The sequence below is a fragment of the Quercus suber genome, unplaced genomic scaffold (genome assembly GCF_002906115.3).
Source record: "Quercus suber isolate HL8 unplaced genomic scaffold, Cork oak 2.0 scaffold_176, whole genome shotgun sequence".
Lineage (NCBI taxonomy): Eukaryota > Viridiplantae > Streptophyta > Magnoliopsida > Fagales > Fagaceae > Quercus > Quercus suber.
Window position 1 is genome coordinate 962,763 of NW_027069636.1, and position 22,014 is coordinate 984,776.

The following is a 22,014-nucleotide window of genomic DNA, read 5'->3' on the forward strand; positions in this document are numbered from 1 at the left end:
CCCATGACGCATGTTACTAGGACCCATACCAACACTCTCAAAGATACTCCTCAAAAATCAACCACCACCACATGGTACAAACCGACCCCATGTTCTTATTGTCCACTCATTCCTCTCTTTTTTAACAAATATTTTTGCTTTAAACAAACCAATATCCATGCGTACTAATTGTATTATTAACACAATCTTAGGGTTTCCAAGCACTTTCACTTCCCAAATCAAAAAACCCATCAACATATATAAACTGTAATCCCATAATCATTGTATCATAATAGCAATCTAATATAGCACCATACCATATTCTATTTCATACTCTCATTTTTATAAGTCTTAACAAATAGCTTAACCTGTACCAACTAAGAGGTGCACATACATATATATATATATATATATCTCTTATAACATACAAAGGATATATATCATATCTAATTATCTATTACTACAATACTCAAACCCCAGTATACAAACGTATTTCTTCTAGCTAGATTTAGTGTGTACTATTTTCCTTTCTCTTTCTCTCTTTCCTTTCTTTTTGTTTCTTATAAATATATATCTCTTTTCTACTTTTTTATATCTTTTTCAAAACAAGGCGTTGAGTGGATTAAACACTGCTTTTGGGTCTCTAGAAACCATGATTTCAGAAGCAGACCATAATCGTGCAGCTTCGGATAAGTTGGATCCCAATTTTGACGTTGCAGCTTCATTGCAATCGGCAAAGTACTTTCCGGACACATTTAACAGTCTTGGATGAGTGGCAACGTAACATGTGGTAGCAGCAGCCTATAAAATATATTATCGCATTCCAGTCATATGGTTTGACAGTTTCTAAGAAATCAGAGGATTAAAGATGAAATTTTCATTTAAAATTGAATTGTATATCCAATATTTTAGCTTACACATACCTGAGGAATTGTCTTCAAGAGCTTGGAAGCCAAGAAGAAAACCAAATCTGCATATTAATCAAACACCCAAAAACTCAGAATTAAAAGTTAACATAATGGTCTCAACTATATATATACTCCTATGTATTGATAAATACCATATGATTTGGCCGCACAATCATTATTTTTTGATATTAAGCCAAGACACAATATCTCTTATTTGACAACAAAGACCTTTACTAATTAAGTTAATTGGAATCTACTAAAACATATTATTATTATTATTATTATTATTATTTGTTTGGGGGTTCCAATTTAACCTGTGACAAAGCCTTCACGTTCTCTGGTGAGTCTGGTTCTCACTATTCCTGGATGAACGCAATTCACAGTCACGTTGGCCTCCATTTGCTGCAAGTTATTGTAAAATATTTTTGTAAATGTTAAATGAACAAAACAATTTGAACAAGAACAAGTTAAAAACAAAGGAAACAAACTTTCACTTTTCTTTTTCTGTCTCCAAATCCAATAACTAACTAATAAATCAAATAATTAAACAACCTTAAGCCTCCAAGCAAGTTCCTTGGTGTGCAAAACGTTGGCAAGCTTCGAGAGCGCATAAGCACGTGTTGCATCATAATGGCTGTAGAGACCAAGACAAATTTCAATCAAATCAAAGTCATACGTACATACATATACATATATAGTACACACATATTTTATTTATTTTTTCTTATTCTATATTCACCTTTTGTCTCTGGTTATCAGACCGAGATATCGGATTAAGTCACCGGAAAACCAGCCGTGAATGCTCGACGACACGTTCACGATTCGGCCTTGAACGCCGGTCTTCTTTGCCGTTTCCATCAGCCTATTCAGCAACAGCTTCGTCAACAGAAAATGACCTGCATACATTCATTGAAAACAAAACAAGAAAAAAGAAAAGCTCATTATTGAAGCTCTGCTAAAACCCCATTAACAAAGCCACCATTTTTTATAATATGTGTCAATATAGCTCACCTAAATAATTAGTGGCAAAGGTCATTTCTACTCCGTCTTCACAGATTGCATGCTCATGAGTAAACTTGCCCGCGTTGTTTCTAAGATCAAATACAAAGACAAAGTCACATCTTATTATACAAAACCATAGTCTAAAATGTCTACAATAATATTCTTATAAACACCAACGTCTTATCGATCACTTATAATTGTTTTTGGTCATCGAGAAATTATGGAAATCAGGTCATATAGTAGAATACAAAACAATAGTCTATACTAATATATTTTGTATATTCTTTTATATATGTAGATCAATCTGCCATCGAACGCATATATATATATATATATGTATTTTGGTTATCAAGAAACTAAAAATTATAAAAAATTATAATCCGCTTACTAAAAATCTCTTAATATTTTTAACCACGTACATGATTCAAATTCACCCTTCTAAATTATCAAATTATTAAAACAAAATTATAGTCTACGGTTTATGTTTTATGTATTATTCTAATAACAATACTAGTACATTTTCGAAAACGTACTATGAAAAATAAAAAACGACAAAAAAAAATAATAATAATAAGGGAGGACTTTTGGAGTTACATGAGAAGACTGAGAGGCAAATCAAGGGACTCGAACTCGGAGACGAAATTTCGGACAGAAGTGAGAGAGCTAAGGTCGAGCGACATGACAAGAATCTCGGACTCAGGACACTCCGACACGATACGAGCTTTAGCTTCTTCAGCGGCCTTGAGGCTCCTAGCCGGAAGAACCAGTCTGGCTCCTCGCTTGGCTAAAACCAGAGCTGTCTCGGCTCCGATTCCCGACGTAGCCCCTAGCCAATCACAAAAACCCAAGTCAGACTCTCCCTCTAGCTCCCACACATACTTATATATACTGGTTTTTGATTGAACGGTCATGATTGATTACCTGTGATGATGGCTGTGATGGAGCTCAGATCACCACCGCTTTCGGTGACTTGCTCGGCCGTGGACTTTGAGCCGTAGCCACTAGCACCGGCTGAGCCGATTAGGTACTTCACGGTCTCTAGCATTTCTTTTCTTTTTTTCTTTTTTTTTTAACTGGGTTTCTCTAGCAGTAACTAGCAGTCTCTTTTGTTACGGTGGGTATTCTTGAATTTTTTTTGGTTCAGTTGGGAACTTTGGGTAATGAGTTCTGTGTGCTTTGGTTAAAGACAACATACAGTGTTGGAGTATCACAAAACTGTCAAAAAAACCCAAAGTACGTGTACTTACTTGTCAGTTTTGGTGTATTGAGTAGAGAGCTAAAGGTGGTGCTTTCTTTGTCAGATTTTGCAGCCTACGCCGCTTTGCATTTACTGTGTTTCTATGTATGTGTGCTACAAAGATAGAGAGGTTGATGGGGGGCCTAATTAAAATGATCACAGAGAAGAGAAGGGAAAGAGGGCTTTGCTTTTGCAGGGCTAGTTGAAAGCTTAAAGAAAAAGAAAAGGTTTTTATGGGATTTTATTGGTGTAGTAGCTAGGTGGAGAATCAATTTTAGAGAGAGAGAGAGAGGATTACATATTTGTCATTGATTGATTGAGATAAAATGTGTGTATGATTGGGTCTATTGTTGTTTGTTAGTGGGTCGAATCCAACACTTAATCCAAATGGAGGGTTTAATTTACTTGACTAATTAGAAAATGGAGGTTACTTTATTCACCAATTGTTTATTATTTGTGATTGGTGTGAGTGAGTTAGAGATGATCCAAAAAGACATGGGCATAGATGAAAAGATCGGGGGATATGATCGCCGTTGTCTCTTTTGGCGTTTCGGTGGATGCTTCTTCACATTAAAACGACATATATTTAGACCTTATCACATCATTTTGCATGTCTTCTATATGATTTTGTGGAATTGTGTAAGTTTTGCGTAATATGGAACAATATGATTGTGACAAGTTTACCACCAAAAAAAAAAAAAATGATTGTGACAGTATAGCTCTCAATCATAATGAGATAAAAAATAAAAAATAAAAATTATAGTGAGTTGTCTTTCTTTCATTTAATTTTATGTTATATAGGAAATTTGTTAGTATCAATTATTCAATAATTAAATTAAGCAAATTCACGTGTTAAATTTCTCTAATTGCGTGCTATATATATACATACAAGTTAATGAGGCAAGTTAGTCATTAAGATATGATTAAATGTTAATATGAAGAAATCTCTTTCAAAAGTTGTGTGAAAGTATATGAGAGTCTTATAAAAATTCATAAATTATAAACTTATCATCATATTTCTAGGTTTCTTTTTAAATAAAAAAAAAATGTGCGCACACCTTAGCATATTGAAATAAATTAATGTCTTAATGGTAGAATGGGCTGCACAATTGACTTGAAAAGAGATTCCTTCATATGTATGGAAGAAAGTTAGAGGACACCAATATGGTGTTAATCACTAGTCCTCTAATACTTAAGTTAGAAATTTCAGGTTTTTAGTAAAACGGGAGGCCTCTTTTTTAGATTATCTTGTGCATACTTGGTTCTCTAAGCTTCCTCCTCCCCTTTTAAGGTTAATTATGAAGGATATTGATGAGAATTAGTTTCTTGGAATCTTGTTGTTGTGATAAATGGCATGCAACAACTTGTCATTGTTGGCATTAATTTTGGAGTATTAGTTGCTCAATCTTTAATTGGCTTCTTACATGGTGATTGTAAGATCCATGGTGAATTGAGTACCACAATATTAATTGATATTTTTTTCCATTCCATTATTAAGAAGATTAAGTAGGAGGAAGTTATTGTCCTGACTTAGTTAGGTATATATCACATTGTCGAGTATGTATATTTTCATATGTACGTTTTTAGACCTCTTAACACAAGTTGTTTAACCTAGTTATCTAGACAAGTGATTACTTAGATAAATTATTCAAATCTAGATTAACACAATAGGATCATATCGTGTAAATAATGCGGAAATATAAAAAAACATAACGATAAGATAAATCAGGAAAACCAAACCGGTAAAAAACTTAAGGAGGATTTAACCTAAATATCTTCAAGGTAAACCAAATCCACTATAAAAGAATTAAAGTTTGTACAATAAGACTTAAACCACTAACATCTTATTGCTACCTCGAGTATAAAACTTACTACCACAACCATGTGACAACTCTGAGTTTATGGACTACTTCTTTCCTTGATCTATTGCAAACACAAGTTCTCCCACTTGTGACTTTAAGACTCCACTCAAAAGTTTCAGATCTTCTTTAAAGTTCTTTAAGCAGCAACTGAAAAGATCATCAAACTCTTGACATGAATCTTGATCTTGATAACTCTAAGTGTGTATGAAGGTAAATACCTCTAGGTCTCACAAAAGATTCAACACACAACCATCAAAAAGACTTCTTAAACGTAATTAGGGTTTTTTCTTTTATACTTGGAGTAAACACACAAAACCCTACACATCAAACAGGTTTAGGCTAAATTGGAAATTCTATAGAAAAATAAATCTGCATGTAGTTCGATTGATTGAGTCTAATTTTCTATCGATCGAGCCTTGTAGATTTTGTCCAATAATTTATGCAATCACTCGATTCCAATTTTACAAATAAACACACTTTGAGCAAGTTTAAACATAGACTCTATATTTTGATCATGGTTTGCCAACATAAAACAAATTGAAATTCTAATACATTAGTTCCTAAAGTCTTAGAACCTAACATCATGGGACAAAGTAAACAACTATTACATTGCATGAATTGAGTAAATAATTATTATCCTAGCCAAGCTAACCAAAAGATTTATCCTTGATCAAGTAAAACCATGTCAATTCTTTTGGTATATTTTACATCCAACTAGAAATGAAGATGGTTTGTAGAGTAAGAACACTAAGTGACCAAGACCCACAAGTTGTTTAATTCAGCAAAATTTTCATTAAATTTAAGTCTTACAATGTTATTTACACATTTAAAAATTATTTTATTATAGTATTTTTAGTAATAAACGGTATCTAAATAGATTTTAATAATAGTAAAATTAGGATAGCTATTAAATCAAGCATGAACTTTTACCTCTTTGAAGAGACACTTTTTCTTTAACGGGTTGAGGAGACCACGTTGAAAACTATTAATGCAGCAATTAATGGGTTGAAGAGACCACAAAGTTGAAAGTTATTGAATTTACTCTCTTGCACTGTTACACACAAGGTAATTACACTTTTACCTCACCACCCTTGGCACAATAAAAGCTGTTTGGTAAAAAACTTTTAGTATTGTTATTTAAATATTAAAGGGCTCGGTAGATAATGTTGTTCTAGTAACGTTGTTTGTATTTTTAAAAAATACGTGTGGCTGAAAAAATGTGTGAAAATACGTGTAATGTTATTTAAATACTGAAAACTATGGTTTAAACACTAGGAACAAATAAATATGTGTTATAAAAATACATGTGAATTAAAAAAAAGTTGTAAAAATACATGTTGTGATATTTAAACAATAGTACCAAACACCTTAAACCCACCAAACTATCTTTTATATATATATATATATATATATAAGATAGAATTCTACACTAAGAGCATTCGCATTAGTATGTGGATAATCATCTATAATACAAAAAACTTCCTCATTTTACACACTTTGGCCAAAAATCCTCCCACTTCAGATCTTGTAAAACTGTGTAAACTCTTCTAAAAATTTTCATGAGCTATAGTAACCGTGTATATATACATGGTTACTGTAGCTCGTGTATAGATTATTTTAATAATTTCTAATTTCGCTCCTTTTTTCTCTCTCTTCTCCATCTGCACAACTAACCCCTCATCATCTGCTTCTTCCTCCGATACACACTCCCACAGACAAAATCAAAAATCAACCACCACAAAATCAACAACAAAATAACCCACAGACACCACAAAATCAAACACACCCACACATAGACACACCAATGGAGACAGAGAGAGTGGATCGGCGCTTGTGGCGGATCAGGGGGGGGGGGTGGAAGCTCACTCACCAGGAGAGAGAGCAACCATATCTTTTTCTGTTTTGTTTGTTTTTTAGCCTCGTTTATTCAGCACATTGTAGGCATTTTATGATTATAGAACATGTCAAGTTTCAAGACTGTTAATCATTGTAAGGGTAAGACTTGGAATTCCATTATATGGATCTTTACCTGAAAAGCATCCTGCTGGTTCTGGCCCATATGCTAATTCAGGGGGAATCTGAAGCTTACGTTTTCCTCCTGTGTAAGGCACAATGACAATTTTTTATTATTTATTTATTTTATAGGTAAGGCACAATGACAATTATTTTGGGCAAATGAGAAACAACATACAGAAAGGAAACTCTTTAAGTCTATTTAAATTGTTTGAATGACATACCTACTCGCATTGGAGGTACTCCTTCACCACCTAAAATTCCCTGGTCCAATCCCTTGGTGACCTGGAAGAAAAATTAAGTATAAGATAAATTTGAATTAACCTTGATAAAGAAGGTTTGAATTATCTGCAACCTTGATTGTCAGTCTTTTATTCTCTAAGGGAGAAAGGGGAACTACTATAATACATAAAATTGTAACGAATGTAGATGTCAACTGAGCTTAGCTGATAGCCCAATGGTTGTGTTTTGGCCATGTACTCAATTCGTAAAACAGATTGTACTCAATATATCAGTCCCAATCAGTTCAATTGATATAATGGCAAAAATACCTCTCTCTCTCTCTCTCTCTCTCTCTCTCTCTCTCTCTCTCAAAATTAATGAGGTGAATTGACATATTTCAAGTGTTTTTCCAATTTTACCAGATGCCTGAAGGGAAGGGACAATATTTCAAGTGCTTTGTAAAACAATGTGCAGTTTGTTAATCTCATAATGCCTCTGTGACATGCCATGTACTACAAAGGTCCTTATGCTACACGTTTCTTGGATACCAAAGAACACAAATACACATCGTCTTGAGCACAAGAATAATTTTATCTGTTAATTAAATATAGCAAAATCAGAACAGCCTATAAGAACAAGAGTTTTCAGTGGCTACAGCCCCAAATGAATATCTATTTAGATTTTTATGATGTACAGACATAAATCTGCAGCATGAACAACTTATCAATAAAAAAAAAATCTGCAGCATGAACAAATATGAGAATAGAATGCAGATAATGTGACCTGAAAAATGAAGATAAATCAGATTAAGGGATATGTAAGATGTCCAAAGAGCATCTCTATGTGCTTTAACTTTCATGAAGACAAAGTAGTATTGCTCAAGCATCATTGGTCATAAAATTAAGATAAGAGATAAGCTTCATGTCCACTCTAATGATAGACAATAAGACAGGATCTTATCAATAATTTAATATATGAGACAACATCATATATACCTTGCCAACACCAAGACGCATAGTGAGAGGTCTACCACGCTTATAGCTACTGTCGAAGACTGTCCCATCAGCAAATCTTGCAGTGTAGTGCATCTGTATTGGAAATATATTTCAGAAAATTCAATTGCCTATTCAAATAGCAGGCAATTAGTGCATTTCTCACCAACATTATATAGAGTCCTGTACGTGTACCCAGACTATATGATATGCTGATCTAAATGAGGCCTATAATTACAAAACTAATATCATGGGGCTAGCGGAAGCATATTCACAAGAATAATAATATAAAACAATCACACAAGACATTAATATTAAACGTGGTTCAGCCAACTCCAAGCCTACGTTCGGGCAACAGCAACCAAAATCCACTATAAATTATGGATTACAATCACTCACAATCAAACCCCTCAAACCAAACTCACATACTCACATAAACAACACTTACAAAAATCACAAATAAATACAAAAAAATTCACAAATAGAAACTACCTCACAAATCTAACACTCACAAACTCATAATCCCAAAGCTCCAATACACCCAATAACTCTCTCGTACAAAAATAGACAAACACTATTCTTCAAAGAAACCCACTCCATGTTCTTTTCTAATTTCCTCATGTGATCCTTGGGCAACAGCCACTAAACCCTTTGCAAAAAGGCCTATTTATAAGACTTCAATTCTTTTTTTATTTTTTTATTTATTTTTTATGCACAAGAATACCCAATTACTTCTTAAATAAGGAACTTTGATTCCATACCAAGGAAAATTCCTTTTCTTCTACACCAAGGGAAAACCTTTCCTTCCACACCAAGGAAACCCAATAATAAAACTAAATCCAAATGGGAATTTGAGACAATTTCTAAAAGAGTGGAAGCTCCAAACATTGCCAAACAGTTGTAGAAGTGTGGAACATCGCAAGCAGAATTTTTGTCAGAAAAAGACTGAGAAATCTCACTGCTTGGGAAACAACACCGATGGGGTTTCCTGTTTGGTGGGTGTGTGTTGGAGAATTCAGGTATTCTGGATATTAGATCTTATAATGATAAGCAAAGCACAGTCTATAACGACATAGTTGTATAAATGTAGATAGCGTTTGATAGAAGGTAGAAGAACTTGAATCATACAAATTTAAATGATTTTAGTGACATGGAAAGCATTTATAATTCATAAACACATTCTAGCTCCTCATATGTTCAATTTGGCTTTATATTTTTCTAAACGTATATTTTGGCATGTGCATCATAGTGGCTTTGGATATTATCCATGTTATATTTCAAAGCACTTCATTAGAGAGGTTGGAGGCAGCTTTGACATGGTCAGCAAGAAATTTGCTCCTCTGAGCTTGACACTACCATGTTGGCCAATTCTTCAACAATCATTTGTCAAAAATCTCTTCTTGAAATTTTCAGGAATTTTGAGAAAAAACTATGGCAAGTGCCTTCCACCAAAAGAGATAAGTTGCAGGTTCAAGTTTGAGAATCAGCTTTCCAAGATATTGCGGGTAAGATTGCCTACCATGACCTCTCTCAAATACTGCAAAAGTGAGAATTTTGTCCATTGGGTATGACTTTTTTGAGAAAAAAATATCAGATTAAAGCTTCTTTTTACACACAGAGTCAAGCATAAACATCCTTGTGCCTCGGAAACTTAGAATAAAAGACCCATCCCACAAAATAAATCCAACCAATCTAAAAGATTACGTTGTGTCATGGCTAACCAAATTCAAGTTAGACAAGGACTTCAGTTACCCAACTTTGGATAACTTTTGGATTGATTCTTTTCTTTAGAACTTCTCAGTCTTGGTGAAAAAAAGCTAATCTGACTTTGGGTATTATATAGGACAACCCCTTAGTTTTATTGAGAGAGTTCTAAGCACAATTTGTTTAGAGAAAAAAAGAATCCTATTGCTGTGTGTTTTATGATATAGAGTGATAACTTATCAATTGATTGTTATTTGACTACAATTCTAACACTCCTTGTTACGTGTAAGCCATATGAATGGGAATTTAATTGCTTCACCATAAGACTTTTTGTGTTCATTTTTGTGATTGTAGGCCTAAGGACAAAACATGTACATTTTTTTGTTCTTGTGTGATTGTGTGTTCTATTTTCCTATTTCTATATCACATTAACCCATTATATTTAATTAACTAGACTCATAGTAATCAAAACTTCCGCTATCTCAACAAATTATCAATGACACAACCTAAAAACTTGAATTATCTTATACTAACCCCAAACACCATCCTCCAAAAAACAACAGATTATTATACAGTAATTTTGTAGACATTCTCAAACAAGAATTTGAAAGAGCATCTAAGAAACAACAACATTACAAACGAGAATTACAGAAATATAGAACAATTTAACATATAATACTAACAAAGAAAGAAAAGCAAACCCAATATAATACACAAGCTGGGAAATTGAAACTCACATCGATAAGCTGACTATAAGGAACTTCCTCACCAGAGCCGACTAAAATGTCACAGTAACCGAGGCCAGAGCGAACGAAGTTGAGCTCACACGAAGGCTCTTCCACAGTGGCGTAATACTCAACTCTCGTAGCGTTCGCGTCCAACGGTGACAAAGCCATTACCGAAGCTGCTAAAAGCCCAATACCCATTTCAAATACGCGTTTCTTTGTAGCAGAAGTTGAAGCTGTGGATGTAGAGAGCTTTGCATTGTCTGTATTAGAAAAACAGGAGCAAGAAGAAGTGGGTTTGGTGGTGGTGAAGAAGGACTTTGTGGGATTGAAGGTTTGAAGGGAATGGAAGTTTGGGGTCTTAATTGTTAGAGCTGAGACTGCCATTGTTTTGTGGTCTTTGTATATTTTCACACTCTTTTGGATTGCGTTAAGCTATCTGAATGAAGCTTTGAGGGGTTGTAGAGCTTTTTGGTTTGCAAAGCGCCTTTGAGTGGGAAAATTGGATATGACATGGCCCCACTTGGGTGGAAAATGAATTTAGAAGAATAAAATAAAATTTTTTTTTTGGGTGCAAAAATATTATAGATTAGCTGTAAGTCATTCTATTGCCAAAATAAAAAAAAAAAAAACTTTAGCTTGCTACCAAAGGAATCACCGTAGGGTAATCAAAAATAGCCAAGTGGCTAACGAAAAAAAAAAAAGGAGAGAGAAGAAGAAGAAGTCAAGTATTTGGGAAGTCTAGCATCCAATTTTGCCAAAGCATCAGAACTTTGATTTATGAATGAATATGATCAATTGTGGTTATGGGGAAGGTTCTCAAAAGGTTTTCTGCAATAAGATAGAAGGTTCCATTATAAAATTAATAGTAGAAATATTTTTAATTAAAAGAGTCCATTCTGCAGGGCTTAAAGCTGGATTATGAGGTGTGTGAAATTGATTAAAGATATTGAAAACCCTTTGATTTAGTCGCAATCTTTCATGAGCCCCCCACCCCACCCCCCCACCCTTTTTTATTTTTTGACAAGCCCATATTCCCCTAAATTGATCCATTTGTATCTACAGTAATCTAATTAGCTAAAGGCTTGGTTTAGTTGACATGAGCTAAAATCCCATGATCCTTGTTCTAAAGGGAGAAAAGTTTTAGTACATCCAAAGGTGCCACAACCCCATAGGAATCTTTCTTTATTTTATTTTTTCTTCCTCAATTTTATTCATTTTTTTTAAATGGATGAAAATGTCACAAGTGTCACACAATAAAACATAAGAGAACCTATAACATATGGGTCGTAGTTGTAATTTGCACTAATTTAAATTGATAATGATATGGCCCTCAAAAAAAAAAAAGTTGATAATGATATGAAGTTAGTCAATATTTGCTTAAAGATTAGTGCTACAATTACAGGTATGTACTACAAATTTTAATACATTTGAACTTATAAATTGATGTGTCACCAATTAAAAAGATGTAATTTTCTTAAAAAAAAAAAGGTAATTTATGTATTCAATTATAAGGTAATTAAAGTCTACTAATCACATTCATTATTATATTTGTTTATAAGCACTAAGGAGTTAAAACTCCCCTATAATGACTTTGCCCTCGATCCAAATACGAGGATTTAAACCATCATGGAGCAGACCTGTAAGGCCTTACTGAAAATCTTTGGGCCTATTTGTAGCTCTAACAATTGACATGGTTTGGGCCAATACTCTCTCTCTCTTTCGTTGAAGACAATTTTTCACTAACAAATTAAAAAATTCATATTTTATCCTAACTATTAATTAAAAACAAGAGTTGTAATTTGGTATATCTGATTCATACTCATGACCCCATAGCTTGGTTGGTTAGCACAAAAAAAAAAAAAAAAAAAATTTAAATATACCATGGATAAAGATCACTGCTGGACATGATTAGATAGAATTGGAGAAATAATGTAACTAAAGGAACCAAAGAGTCCAGACATCGCTAATGAACAACCAATGCACCAAATTATTTGTTGGGGTTAGCTAGTAAATGTATCATACAACGTTGTGTATATTTGATCCATTCACTTTAGTTTTATTTTTTCAAAACAACCTCTTCCACTCTTCAAGGTGAGACTATAAAGATTTAACCATTAAACTCCGACTCCTTGTATCTCTCCACTCTTCCATCGCATTTCTTGTCTTCTCTCTCTCTCTCTCTCTCTCTCTTTTGCTTTTGAAAGTTTCTGTGCTGTGGTTTTTTTTACTTTTTCTTTGTGCTTCTTAAAGAGAGATTTCATTAAGGACAAGTTTGATTAAAAATGGGTCGTGTTAAACTCCAGATTAAGAGAATAGAAAACAATACAAATCGGCAAGTCACCTTCTCCAAACGAAGAAATGGACTCATTAAGAAGGCTTATGAACTCTCCATTCTTTGTGACATTGATATTGCTCTCATTATGTTCTCTCCCTCAGGTCGTCTCACTCACTTCTCTGGCAAAAGAAGGTGAGCAATTGTGTTTTCTTTCATAATCATTATTTATATATACATAGCCTCTCCCATGCATGCATATTCCTTCTTTATATAAATAGAATGAATATGTTTAGTATTTTGTACATTTACCTTTTTCTTTTTTTTTCTTTTTTTTAAATTATCCACATAACATGTTCTTATTTAAAATTAGTAAACAGCATCTAATTAATATAAAATTTGACATATATATTAAAAATAATTAAAACATATAATTTAATGAAAATTTATTTTTTCTTTGTAGAATTGAAGATGTGCTCGCACGTTATATAAATCTGCCCGATCATGATAGAGGAGGGTATGGATTTTACTAATACTATTTTGTTTTTGTTCCTCTACTATGTTCTTTTCATATATTTGTGTTTTTCTACATAAAACCAAATTGTTAATGACCATTTCCCTTTTCTTGCAGCGCTGTTCAAAATAGAGAGGTATCGTAAAAATTTGACACAATGTCTATAGTATTATGGTAATATTTTGTGAAGGAATTAAGAAAAAGCCAACTTTGCAAATTATACATAGTTCTTATTAAACATCATATCCACGCAGTTTTTACTCGGCACCCTTCAGAAGATCAAGAATGAAAATGATATAGCGTTTCAACTGTCAAAGTATGTCTCTCCCTCGTCATTGTTATATGTTTGATCATTCCAATTTATTTTCTAATTTATTGATCTAATTTCAACTTGTTCAAACAGCCCTTCAGCCCAAAATTCAAATGTTGAGGTAAAATTACACACAAACATTGTCATTTCTTGTTAGACTAAATATAAATCTTGCTATATATACACACAAACATAATAACAATTTGTTGATTTAATTTTTTTTTTTTTTACTAACATAGGAAGCTCAAAAAGAAATTAGCAACATGCAACATCAGCTTCAGATGGCTGAGAACCAGTTAAGGTTAGGCGAATGTGACTAAAACCGAAATTAATTACATGGGCTACAATGTTGAGTTGCATTCTAAGTAATTTCCTTGGTTATTGAATAAGGATTTTTGAGCCAGAGCCAATTTTAATCACATCAGGAGAGGAACTTGATTCATGTGAGAAGAACCTTTTGGAAACCTTGAGGCGTGTTAAGCAAAGAAAGGTGGAGCCTAATTATTGTTCTCTATGGTCTAAGTATGTTCTAATCCATGCCAACAACTCATCCATTTTATACTTGATTTGCAGGAAGATCTACTTAGAAACCATTTATCTACCTATGATCCATCTAGTGTACAGGTGAAAACTCTATATATTCTCATTTACATAAGATATACATATCTCCCTCACCTTTGGTGGGTTTCATATGACTAGAATTTCAGTGATTAGTTTCAGGCCATGAAATTTCAGAGTTATTGTTGCAATTTTTGACAAATGTTGAATACTTCTAGCATCAAACGCAGATATACTTTGACACCCAAGATGGGGTGCCAACATCGTTTGAAAACGAGATTGTTACTTGGTTGCCAGAGAATGGACACAATCCAAACCAAATTTGTGGAGGATCTGAATCACCTTGTACTGCTATGCGGTAAGCAATTAGTATTTTACATTTGTTTAAGATGAACATGTTATCTATAGAGAACACTACTCATCAAACTTGATAGAAATCAATTCCTATAGATTAATGCTAAGGATATTACAAAATTTTACAATATTAGTTAATTAATTTCACATTTTTGTTTTCAATCTGTGATACTTATTTGTAATTTTTGAATTTACTTTCAGGAATCAATCCTCAACAGCAATGTATGATCAGTTATCTCAAGCCACAAATATAAATGTGGAGCCATGTAACATGGGAGGGTGTCAAATGAGCAATCAAAGAGATGATGGATTACCTTCTTGGCATCATTCCTATACTGCAACTGAACTCCTCTCTACATTCATGCCCCCAAATTCATTTCCTTCCACTAAGGTTCTCACTCTAATAAAAATCTTAATTATTTGATTAGTGTTTTATGTTGTTAAGTAATAATTTTTGACTGGAGCTAATGACATGAAACCCAATTGGTGAAATTTTATTAAACATTCCCTAATTGATCAGTGGCTTGAGGTAACCCATTAACACCCAATGAGGGTTCTATTAACCTCTTGTGGTCCTTTATTAGAACTCTTGGTAGTGTTCTAGTGTGGGTTCATATCTAAGTAATTTTGTCTTCACCACAATATATCAATAACATATCTTTTGTATTTGCCAGCAAGAAATTGCAGGAGCAAGCATTTCATCAATGATGTCACAGCAGCAGGTAGAGACTGCATCAAATTGCCTGCAAATGCCCTCTAGCGATGAAGATGCAAACTATGAGAGCAAGCTGTCTCAGTTTAAAGTAGAATGACCAGATGATTTTGTTTTTCATTTGTGCTGATAAGTTATGTAATTGTGCAATAGAGGGGATTCGAACAAAGGCTTTCTTATGGGATAGACTGGGCAATGCTGGGGAATCACAAAGTTCTTAACATGCTAAAAGATGTATGTGATATTGACAATAACCCTCAAATTTATAAAGGGTTCTTTAATCTACAAGGAGAAATCTAGAGTCCCCCAAAAAGAAAGGAGAAAAGCTCTCTGTTATGAAATTCTTAATTTTGACTTTGTTTATAGACTTGGATGCCAATTTAGAGGCTCCATAAAACTGTGTTGATTAAAAAAATTTCAACAAGAAATTCTAATTGATACCCTAACATAAAAGGACCTTAATTTAATTAGGAAAATATTAACCTAAAATCAAGGAAATAATAACCCTAATCCAAAATTTCAAAATTATGTTCTACATCAGTGATCAGACCCCTCCACACATATGTTTTGAATATTTCAACCCCTTTGCCTTATTTCCATATTTGAAATTCATCATTTTTTAGGAAATTCATCAAGTGAACTAACAAATCAACAGATTAAAATTGTGAAATAAATTATTATAGCATGGATGTAAAATGATCTTATTAGTAGCATTTGTGTATTTAAAATTGTAAACACGCAATAATGCAGTGATGATTTCGTCAAAATCTGAGAGCTAATCATGTACTTAATTAAGCCAAAAGAAGCATCTTAGTCCAACATTTCAATTGTCATGAATTGAGCATTTCATGGAGATGATGCATTATTGCATATAGGATCTGTCTCGGTTCCAGTAGCACGATATTGTAAAATTTGTTTAAGCAACAAACAGAAGGGAAAAAAGAAGAAGGAAATAGATAATGAAACTGACTCAGATAATTTACCCCAACAAACTGAGGCACTCAGAGTAAATCATCAAGATCCTCCAAGTTATAGTTTTTGGCCAAGACAAGGTCATCCCATTCCCATGAGCCATCGTCCTTGTTTGATGCATTATTCATGAGTGTGCCATTTGACTCATAACCCATCACACCCTGCTCACATGACAATATAATTATGTTCAGTACTCATATAGTACCCTTATAAATTAAGGTCTTAATATAACATACAAGATGTCACTTAATTCAAAATTAAGTTTAAGTTTATAGATTTTGAAACAATTACATTATATTAATTTTTTAAATTCTTCATTTTTGTAATGTGGGATTTCCACTTACACATGTTTATTCAACATTTTCGTTTTCATGAGTCCACAAATGGAACACTTGGGGATTTGTTATGAAAATTATTTCTTTTAGGATCTATTGCTTTTAGATTTTGTAAAAGATTTTCTACCTTGTACTCCAAAAGCACTTACGACAAACCCACACACATAACTTATATATAATTAATGGGCGGTTGGGTCAATTAGTACCCTTATAAATTAAGGTCTTAATACAACATACATGATGTCATTTAATTCAAAAGTTTAAGTTTATAGATTTTGAATCAATTACATTATATTAATTTTTTAAATTCTTCATTTTTGTAATGTGGGATTCCTACTTACACATGCATATTCAACATTTTCATTTTCACTAGTCCACAATGGAACACTTGTTGTTGATGACAATTATTTCTTTCAGGATCTATTATTTTTAGATTTTGTAAAAGATTTTCTACCTTGGACTCCAAAAGCACTTATGACAAAACAACACATAAAACTTTTATATAATTGATTGTGGCTGGGTCGATCTTAGTCATCTTACTTCATTAGAAATGTAAATTGGCAATTGCAAGTCCTTCGAAGATTCAGGCAGTGGAAGCACTTGAATAGGAGATCCTATGAGTTTCTCATTTGCATCAATATCACCATTTTTGCTGTTGTTGTTGTTGCTGTGGGAGCTGGAGGCAACAGTATTACTAAAGAAAGGTTCATATCCTGGGGGAGACAAAACCCTGAAATGCATAATTGAGAGAGATTGGATCAGAATGAACACGTTGTTTATTCTGTGAGAGACAAAACATATTGAAATTAATTTGTTCAATAAAACAAAATTACCCTTCAGAGGTCAAAGGTAGATTCACATTCATAGTCTGAGAGGTATTGCTATTTCCATATGTGACCTGGTTAACCTCATTAGGATTCTCGTTCAACCAAGTCATTGGTGCCAAACTATTTTGCCAGTCAAGATTATTGTTCTGTTCCAGAACATGGTAGAATTTATATAAGAAGAGGGGAAATTTATATATAGAAGTATCATGTTGAGCAATTATTTTTTGAAAAATTAAAAATAAAAACACTACCAAATGAGGATCAAATGTCTGTGTTGGGTATTGTTGAACTTGAACCAAAAAAGGAATTTCATGCCCAAACCTCTCCTGTAATGAATTTTCAACATTGAGCCCGAAATGGTTTCTCAAAAAAATAAAAAAATAAAAAAAATAAAAAAACATTGAGCTCGAAATAAAGTATATACTATATAGATATAAATTTTTGATATATTTAGCTTAAATGACTCTTCATTGTAGGGCCGAATCAGTTCTCTAAACTCTAAAGCAAAAACTAAATAGGGCCTGGGGCCTTTTTCTTTATTTATTTAGTAATTTTGCATTTTAGTATAATATTTAAATGCTTCTCTTTTTTGAGGTGACAAATTTACTAATTAATTTTTTGTATTTATGTTTTTCTTAACATCTTCTTTTTAATTAATAAGATGGCTAATTCAATTGACCTAATTAAAGTAAAAAATTATCAATTTTAATTTTGAGAAAAAAAAAAACATTTGGAAAAGACAAAAGTAAGTTTTAATAACACACAAGAGTATAGAAATATAAAAAAAAATGGGGCTAAAATACATTGTCAATCTCTAAGCTTTAGCCCACGAGTGATGTTGGTTTGTGAAATTAAAAGCAATCGTGTTTAGTCCTTAAAAAATTAAAGTGGTTGCTTTTAGTTACTATGGAGTAATGACAAATTAATTTTTAGTATAGCCATGTCATTTAAGGGACTCAAAGTAGAGTCTAAATCTTCTATCCCACTCTTCCTGCTCCACTATATACTCCACAAATAAAAGCATGCCACGTGTTCATTTATTTTATTAAATGCTAAATTTATGTCTTCTATTATTTCAATTTTTTAAAATAAATAAATAAATAACCCATCATATTTAAGTAATTAAAATAATATAAGGCATAAATTTAACATTTAATAAAGTAAATGAATACGTGACATGCTTTTATTTGTGGAGTATATAGTGGAGTAAGAAGAATGAGATAGAAGATTTGGACTCCTAAAAGCAACTACTTTAACTTTAGCAACTAGAAGTGCTAAGGGGTGAAGTTTTAGGGATCAACAATGTATTTATGCCAAAAAATGTTTGCGCAATTAAGTGAGTGAAAATAATCAAATATTTGTCAAGTCACTCAACCAATAGGTTCATATTATTAAATATATTAACTTTAATAATTTGTGTTTCCTTTCTTTATAATGACATGTAATATAATCGCAATTGATTCTTTAAATATTATAACACATAATAGATATTATACATGTGTCATAATATCACTTATGACAAAATATTTTAAAATGGATAAAACTTAAATGCAACACCTTAAATGCAGTATAGTGGGTTTTTTAATTAAATTCAAACATATAATTGTATTGAATTTAATTGTCCCTTAGAAAAAAAGAAAAAGAAAAAAAAACATATTTGCATTTCATTGATTAGTATAATTATGTGTTTGAATTTTATTAGAAACCTAATATAAAACACTTCAAGTATTATACTTACATTTTGTTCTTTCAAAATATATTGTACATCACACATGACATCAGCTAGTAATAATAAGATATCTTATCCATCATTTCATACGTCTTAAAAAGTGGCCCTCAAATAAATTAACAATTTCTTTAGAATATCATCACATACCATGGATGTGCTGACTAACACTCCCAAAGGCTGATTAGGAATTATAGGAGCAATTTGATTGTTGATTATGGCTGGAGGCTACAATTTAGAAGAATTAGTAGCAATAGGTGCACATGAGGCAAAACTCTTGTTATAAACTCAAATTGAAGTGTACTTGATTAAAAGAAAAGTTTGAGTTGTTGAAAATCAATACCTGAGTCAAAGCATGAGTGTAACCTGGTGGAACATAGGTTTCTGGTGTTGTGAATGGGAGTCCAGATTGATATACAGAAGGCGAGCCAGTCATGGTGAAGTTGGGTGCACCAATTTGGCCATTACCAACTGATATACCCTTTGCCTGTTCTTCTAGTTTTTTAAGCATTCTCTCACGAACCTTGGAACTGCTTGAGAGTGATGATGTATGGTTAATTAATGTTCGAAATATCACTTTGCTTGAACCTTACTTAGCTTGTTCATGATTTTTATGTACATGCACATACAGACTAATTTTTAAATTGAACTGTGATAAAAAGAATAATTGAATTTTTATTTACATGCATATACAACATAACTTTAACTTGAATAGTGATAAAAATAATAATGATGATGAAGAACCTGTAAGGACTAATCCAAGGATCTAGTTGCATTATAAGATTGCTAAAAGCAGGGTTTTGAGTTGCAAAGTTTAGTTCATTCTGACTACAGTCGCAGGAAATAGGTGCAAGAACTTGACTACTAATCCCCACCATCTGCTTTGCCTGATCATGACCCTGTTATGTTATTGCAAGTATATAATCAGAGCAATCATACATATCCAAAGAGGATCATTATTACTTCTTTTTTTTTTTTTTTTTTTTTTTTTTTTTGCTGATTGAAAAAGAGGTTCTTCGGTATAAACTCATCAACCTCACGCTGTATGACGGTGATGGGTAATAACACGTCTACTATCAGGGCATTGTTGGGCATCACTATTCCTTTTAATTTAATTTATCTTGGTTATGTAAATAAATAAATCATACCGAAACTGTGAAATCCTCATGTGGAGATGGCAAATTCCCAAGCAAAGTTCTCTGGTAGATTAAATAATAAAAATTAAATATGAAACCAAAAAACCCATAAGAAATGAAAAAAAGAAAAAGAAAAGAGATTTATGGGCAAGTATTGTTGTTCAGAAAAGAACATATATAGGGAGTGAAACATACTTTTTTATTCATGACCCTTTGCAAAGAGGTTTTCAAGTTTTTCTCGCACCATAAGAGTTGAGCAAGTGAAGGATCACGCTCAGGTTCTGGCTCATAATCTCTAAAATAAATTCCAATAATATAATAAGGCTGTTAGAAGTAGAAAATGATAAAATCACAATTTATAATAACAGTTCACTGAATATATAGTGAGTTTCATGATAAAGTAACCTGAGATTGGCTGCGAGAATCTCATGTTCGATTTTGGACTTCTTTAGCTTTAGCTCAGTAAGCTTTGGAGAAACGTAATCGAAGTTATTAAACATCGAGATAATGATCAACACAAAGTCAATAATTTGTTCAAAGGGAAATTCAAGGACAAAAGAACTTACACTGATTCTGCAAGCAATGGATTCCATGATGAATACAAGTGTAGAAAATGTGGCAATCCATCACAAGCAATGGGAAATGTATTAGAATATGATAAAGTACGTATTTTATGAAATGTACTTTCAATAAGAATAGTTGAGGTTTGTGTATGCTTAAGAAAAAAAAAAAATTTTACTCACTCATACACTCAATTTGTACTGAAATGGTGACTTTTTTTTTTGAGAAGAGCACTGAAATGGTGACTTAAAGTTACATTTTCCAATGAAATTGTGACTTTAAGTCATTCCAATACAGTTTAAGTGTGTTTACAAGAAAAAAATATTTTGTATCAAATAATACCACATTGTTCATATTTTTTTTTTTTTTTGAGAAACCAGACTCAAAGGTCTGCTATAATAGGAGAAAAAGACATTACAAAACATCACGAACTACAATAGGAGCTATGTCTAGGTAAGATTCTATCCAAACTTGAAGCTCATTACCAGATTTAGATTTTTGGCAAGGAAATGGGCGACTAAATTTCCTAGTCGTTTTACATGAGCAAACTTACAAAAACGAAGGCCACTAGCCAGCCTAAGTGAGTCATTAATGACAGACCAAACTCAGGGTGGTTAGACCCTTCAACCTGAGTCTTTAGTTACAATTCAGAATCACCCTCAAAAGTAGCCTCAAAAACACTAAGTTCCCTGGCAAATAAGACTGCTCTCCTGCAAGCCAAAGCTTCCACCGTAGCAACTGAGGGTGGGAGAGGGATTCTTTCAGCTAGAGCACCAACCACTCTGCCCTCCGAGTCCCGAATGATCACGCCCAGACCAGCAGCCCCAATTTCTTTGAATATTGCTCCATCATAATTTACTTTATATAGAGGTGGGATAGGAGGGATCCACCTGACCCTTTGGGCTGTAATAGGGGGATGATGGAGCCGTATGGGAGAGTGGGCTGCTGCATAGTCACGTAGAAGGCCCAAAGCCCTGGTCCGAATGTCTTTTAAGCAAGACCAATGGCCCCCCACACGGTCAGCGTTCCTTTTTTCCCAAATCATCCAAAATAGGACTGCCATGAGGTTCAAATCCATGCTCCCATCAGA

At 33.0% G+C, this 22,014-nt stretch overlaps 3 protein-coding genes across 4 annotated transcripts; 1 reads left to right on the forward strand and 2 right to left on the reverse strand.

Moving 5' to 3' along the window:
* Positions 1 to 384: 384 nt before the first annotated feature.
* LOC136069556 (short-chain dehydrogenase TIC 32 A, chloroplastic-like) lies at positions 385 to 3,481 on the reverse strand. The gene is made up of 8 exons (XM_065778250.1): positions 2,811 to 3,481; positions 2,484 to 2,715; positions 1,899 to 1,978; positions 1,627 to 1,783; positions 1,440 to 1,521; positions 1,202 to 1,289; positions 903 to 949; positions 385 to 780 (listed from the first exon to the last, which is right to left on the reverse strand). Exons 1-8 carry the CDS (start codon positions 2,932 to 2,934, stop codon positions 580 to 582), a joined length of 1,011 nt encoding a protein of 336 aa, XP_065634322.1. The 5' UTR covers positions 2,935 to 3,481; the 3' UTR covers positions 385 to 579.
* Positions 3,482 to 6,952: 3,471 nt separating this feature from the next.
* LOC112023643 (photosynthetic NDH subunit of lumenal location 4, chloroplastic) lies at positions 6,953 to 11,142 on the reverse strand. The gene is made up of 4 exons (XM_065778223.1): positions 10,657 to 11,142; positions 8,219 to 8,311; positions 7,226 to 7,286; positions 6,953 to 7,086 (listed from the first exon to the last, which is right to left on the reverse strand). Exons 1-4 carry the CDS (start codon positions 11,029 to 11,031, stop codon positions 6,953 to 6,955), a joined length of 663 nt encoding a protein of 220 aa, XP_065634295.1. The 5' UTR covers positions 11,032 to 11,142.
* Positions 11,143 to 12,902: 1,760 nt separating this feature from the next.
* On the forward strand, positions 12,903 to 15,682 carry LOC112023587 (agamous-like MADS-box protein AGL104). Of its 2 annotated transcripts, none has more exons than XM_065778251.1 (11): positions 12,903 to 13,114; positions 13,383 to 13,436; positions 13,551 to 13,569; positions 13,688 to 13,749; positions 13,837 to 13,864; positions 13,983 to 14,044; positions 14,134 to 14,233; positions 14,317 to 14,367; positions 14,520 to 14,659; positions 14,857 to 15,046; positions 15,330 to 15,682. In XM_065778251.1, exons 1-11 carry the CDS (start codon positions 12,930 to 12,932, stop codon positions 15,465 to 15,467), a joined length of 1,029 nt encoding a protein of 342 aa, XP_065634323.1. In that variant the 5' UTR covers positions 12,903 to 12,929; the 3' UTR covers positions 15,468 to 15,682. The 2 variants fall into 2 exon arrangements, with proteins under 2 accessions (XP_065634323.1, XP_023911967.1); XM_024056199.2 differs by having other exon boundaries at positions 14,532 to 14,659.
* Positions 15,683 to 22,014: the final 6,332 nt, after the last annotated feature.

Bases quoted from the DNA above. Each gene is read 5' to 3' on its own strand.
- LOC136069556 (XM_065778250.1), bottom strand. From the start codon at position 2,934: ATGCTAGAGACCGTGAAGTACCTAATCGGCTCAGCCGGTGCTAGTGGC. The intron at 1,784-1,898 runs GTGAGCTATATT...GAATGTATGCAG, and splicing joins CTTTGCCACTAATTATTTAG to GTCATTTTCTGTTGACGAAG. The intron at 950-1,201 runs GTTAAATTGGAA...ATTAATATGCAG, and splicing joins ACGTGAAGGCTTTGTCACAG to ATTTGGTTTTCTTCTTGGCT.
- LOC112023643 (XM_065778223.1), bottom strand. From the start codon at position 11,031: ATGGCAGTCTCAGCTCTAACAATTAAGACCCCAAACTTCCATTCCCTT. The intron at 8,312-10,656 runs GTGAGTTTCAAT...TTTCCAATACAG, and splicing joins CTTATAGTCAGCTTATCGAT to ATGCACTACACTGCAAGATT. The intron at 7,087-7,225 runs GTATGTCATTCA...TGCCTTACACAG, and splicing joins AGTACCTCCAATGCGAGTAG to GAGGAAAACGTAAGCTTCAG.
- LOC112023587 (XM_065778251.1), top strand. From the start codon at position 12,930: ATGGGTCGTGTTAAACTCCAGATTAAGAGAATAGAAAACAATACAAAT. The intron at 14,045-14,133 runs GTTAGGCGAATG...TTATTGAATAAG, and splicing joins ATGGCTGAGAACCAGTTAAG to GATTTTTGAGCCAGAGCCAA. The intron at 15,047-15,329 runs GTTCTCACTCTA...TGTATTTGCCAG, and splicing joins ATTCATTTCCTTCCACTAAG to CAAGAAATTGCAGGAGCAAG.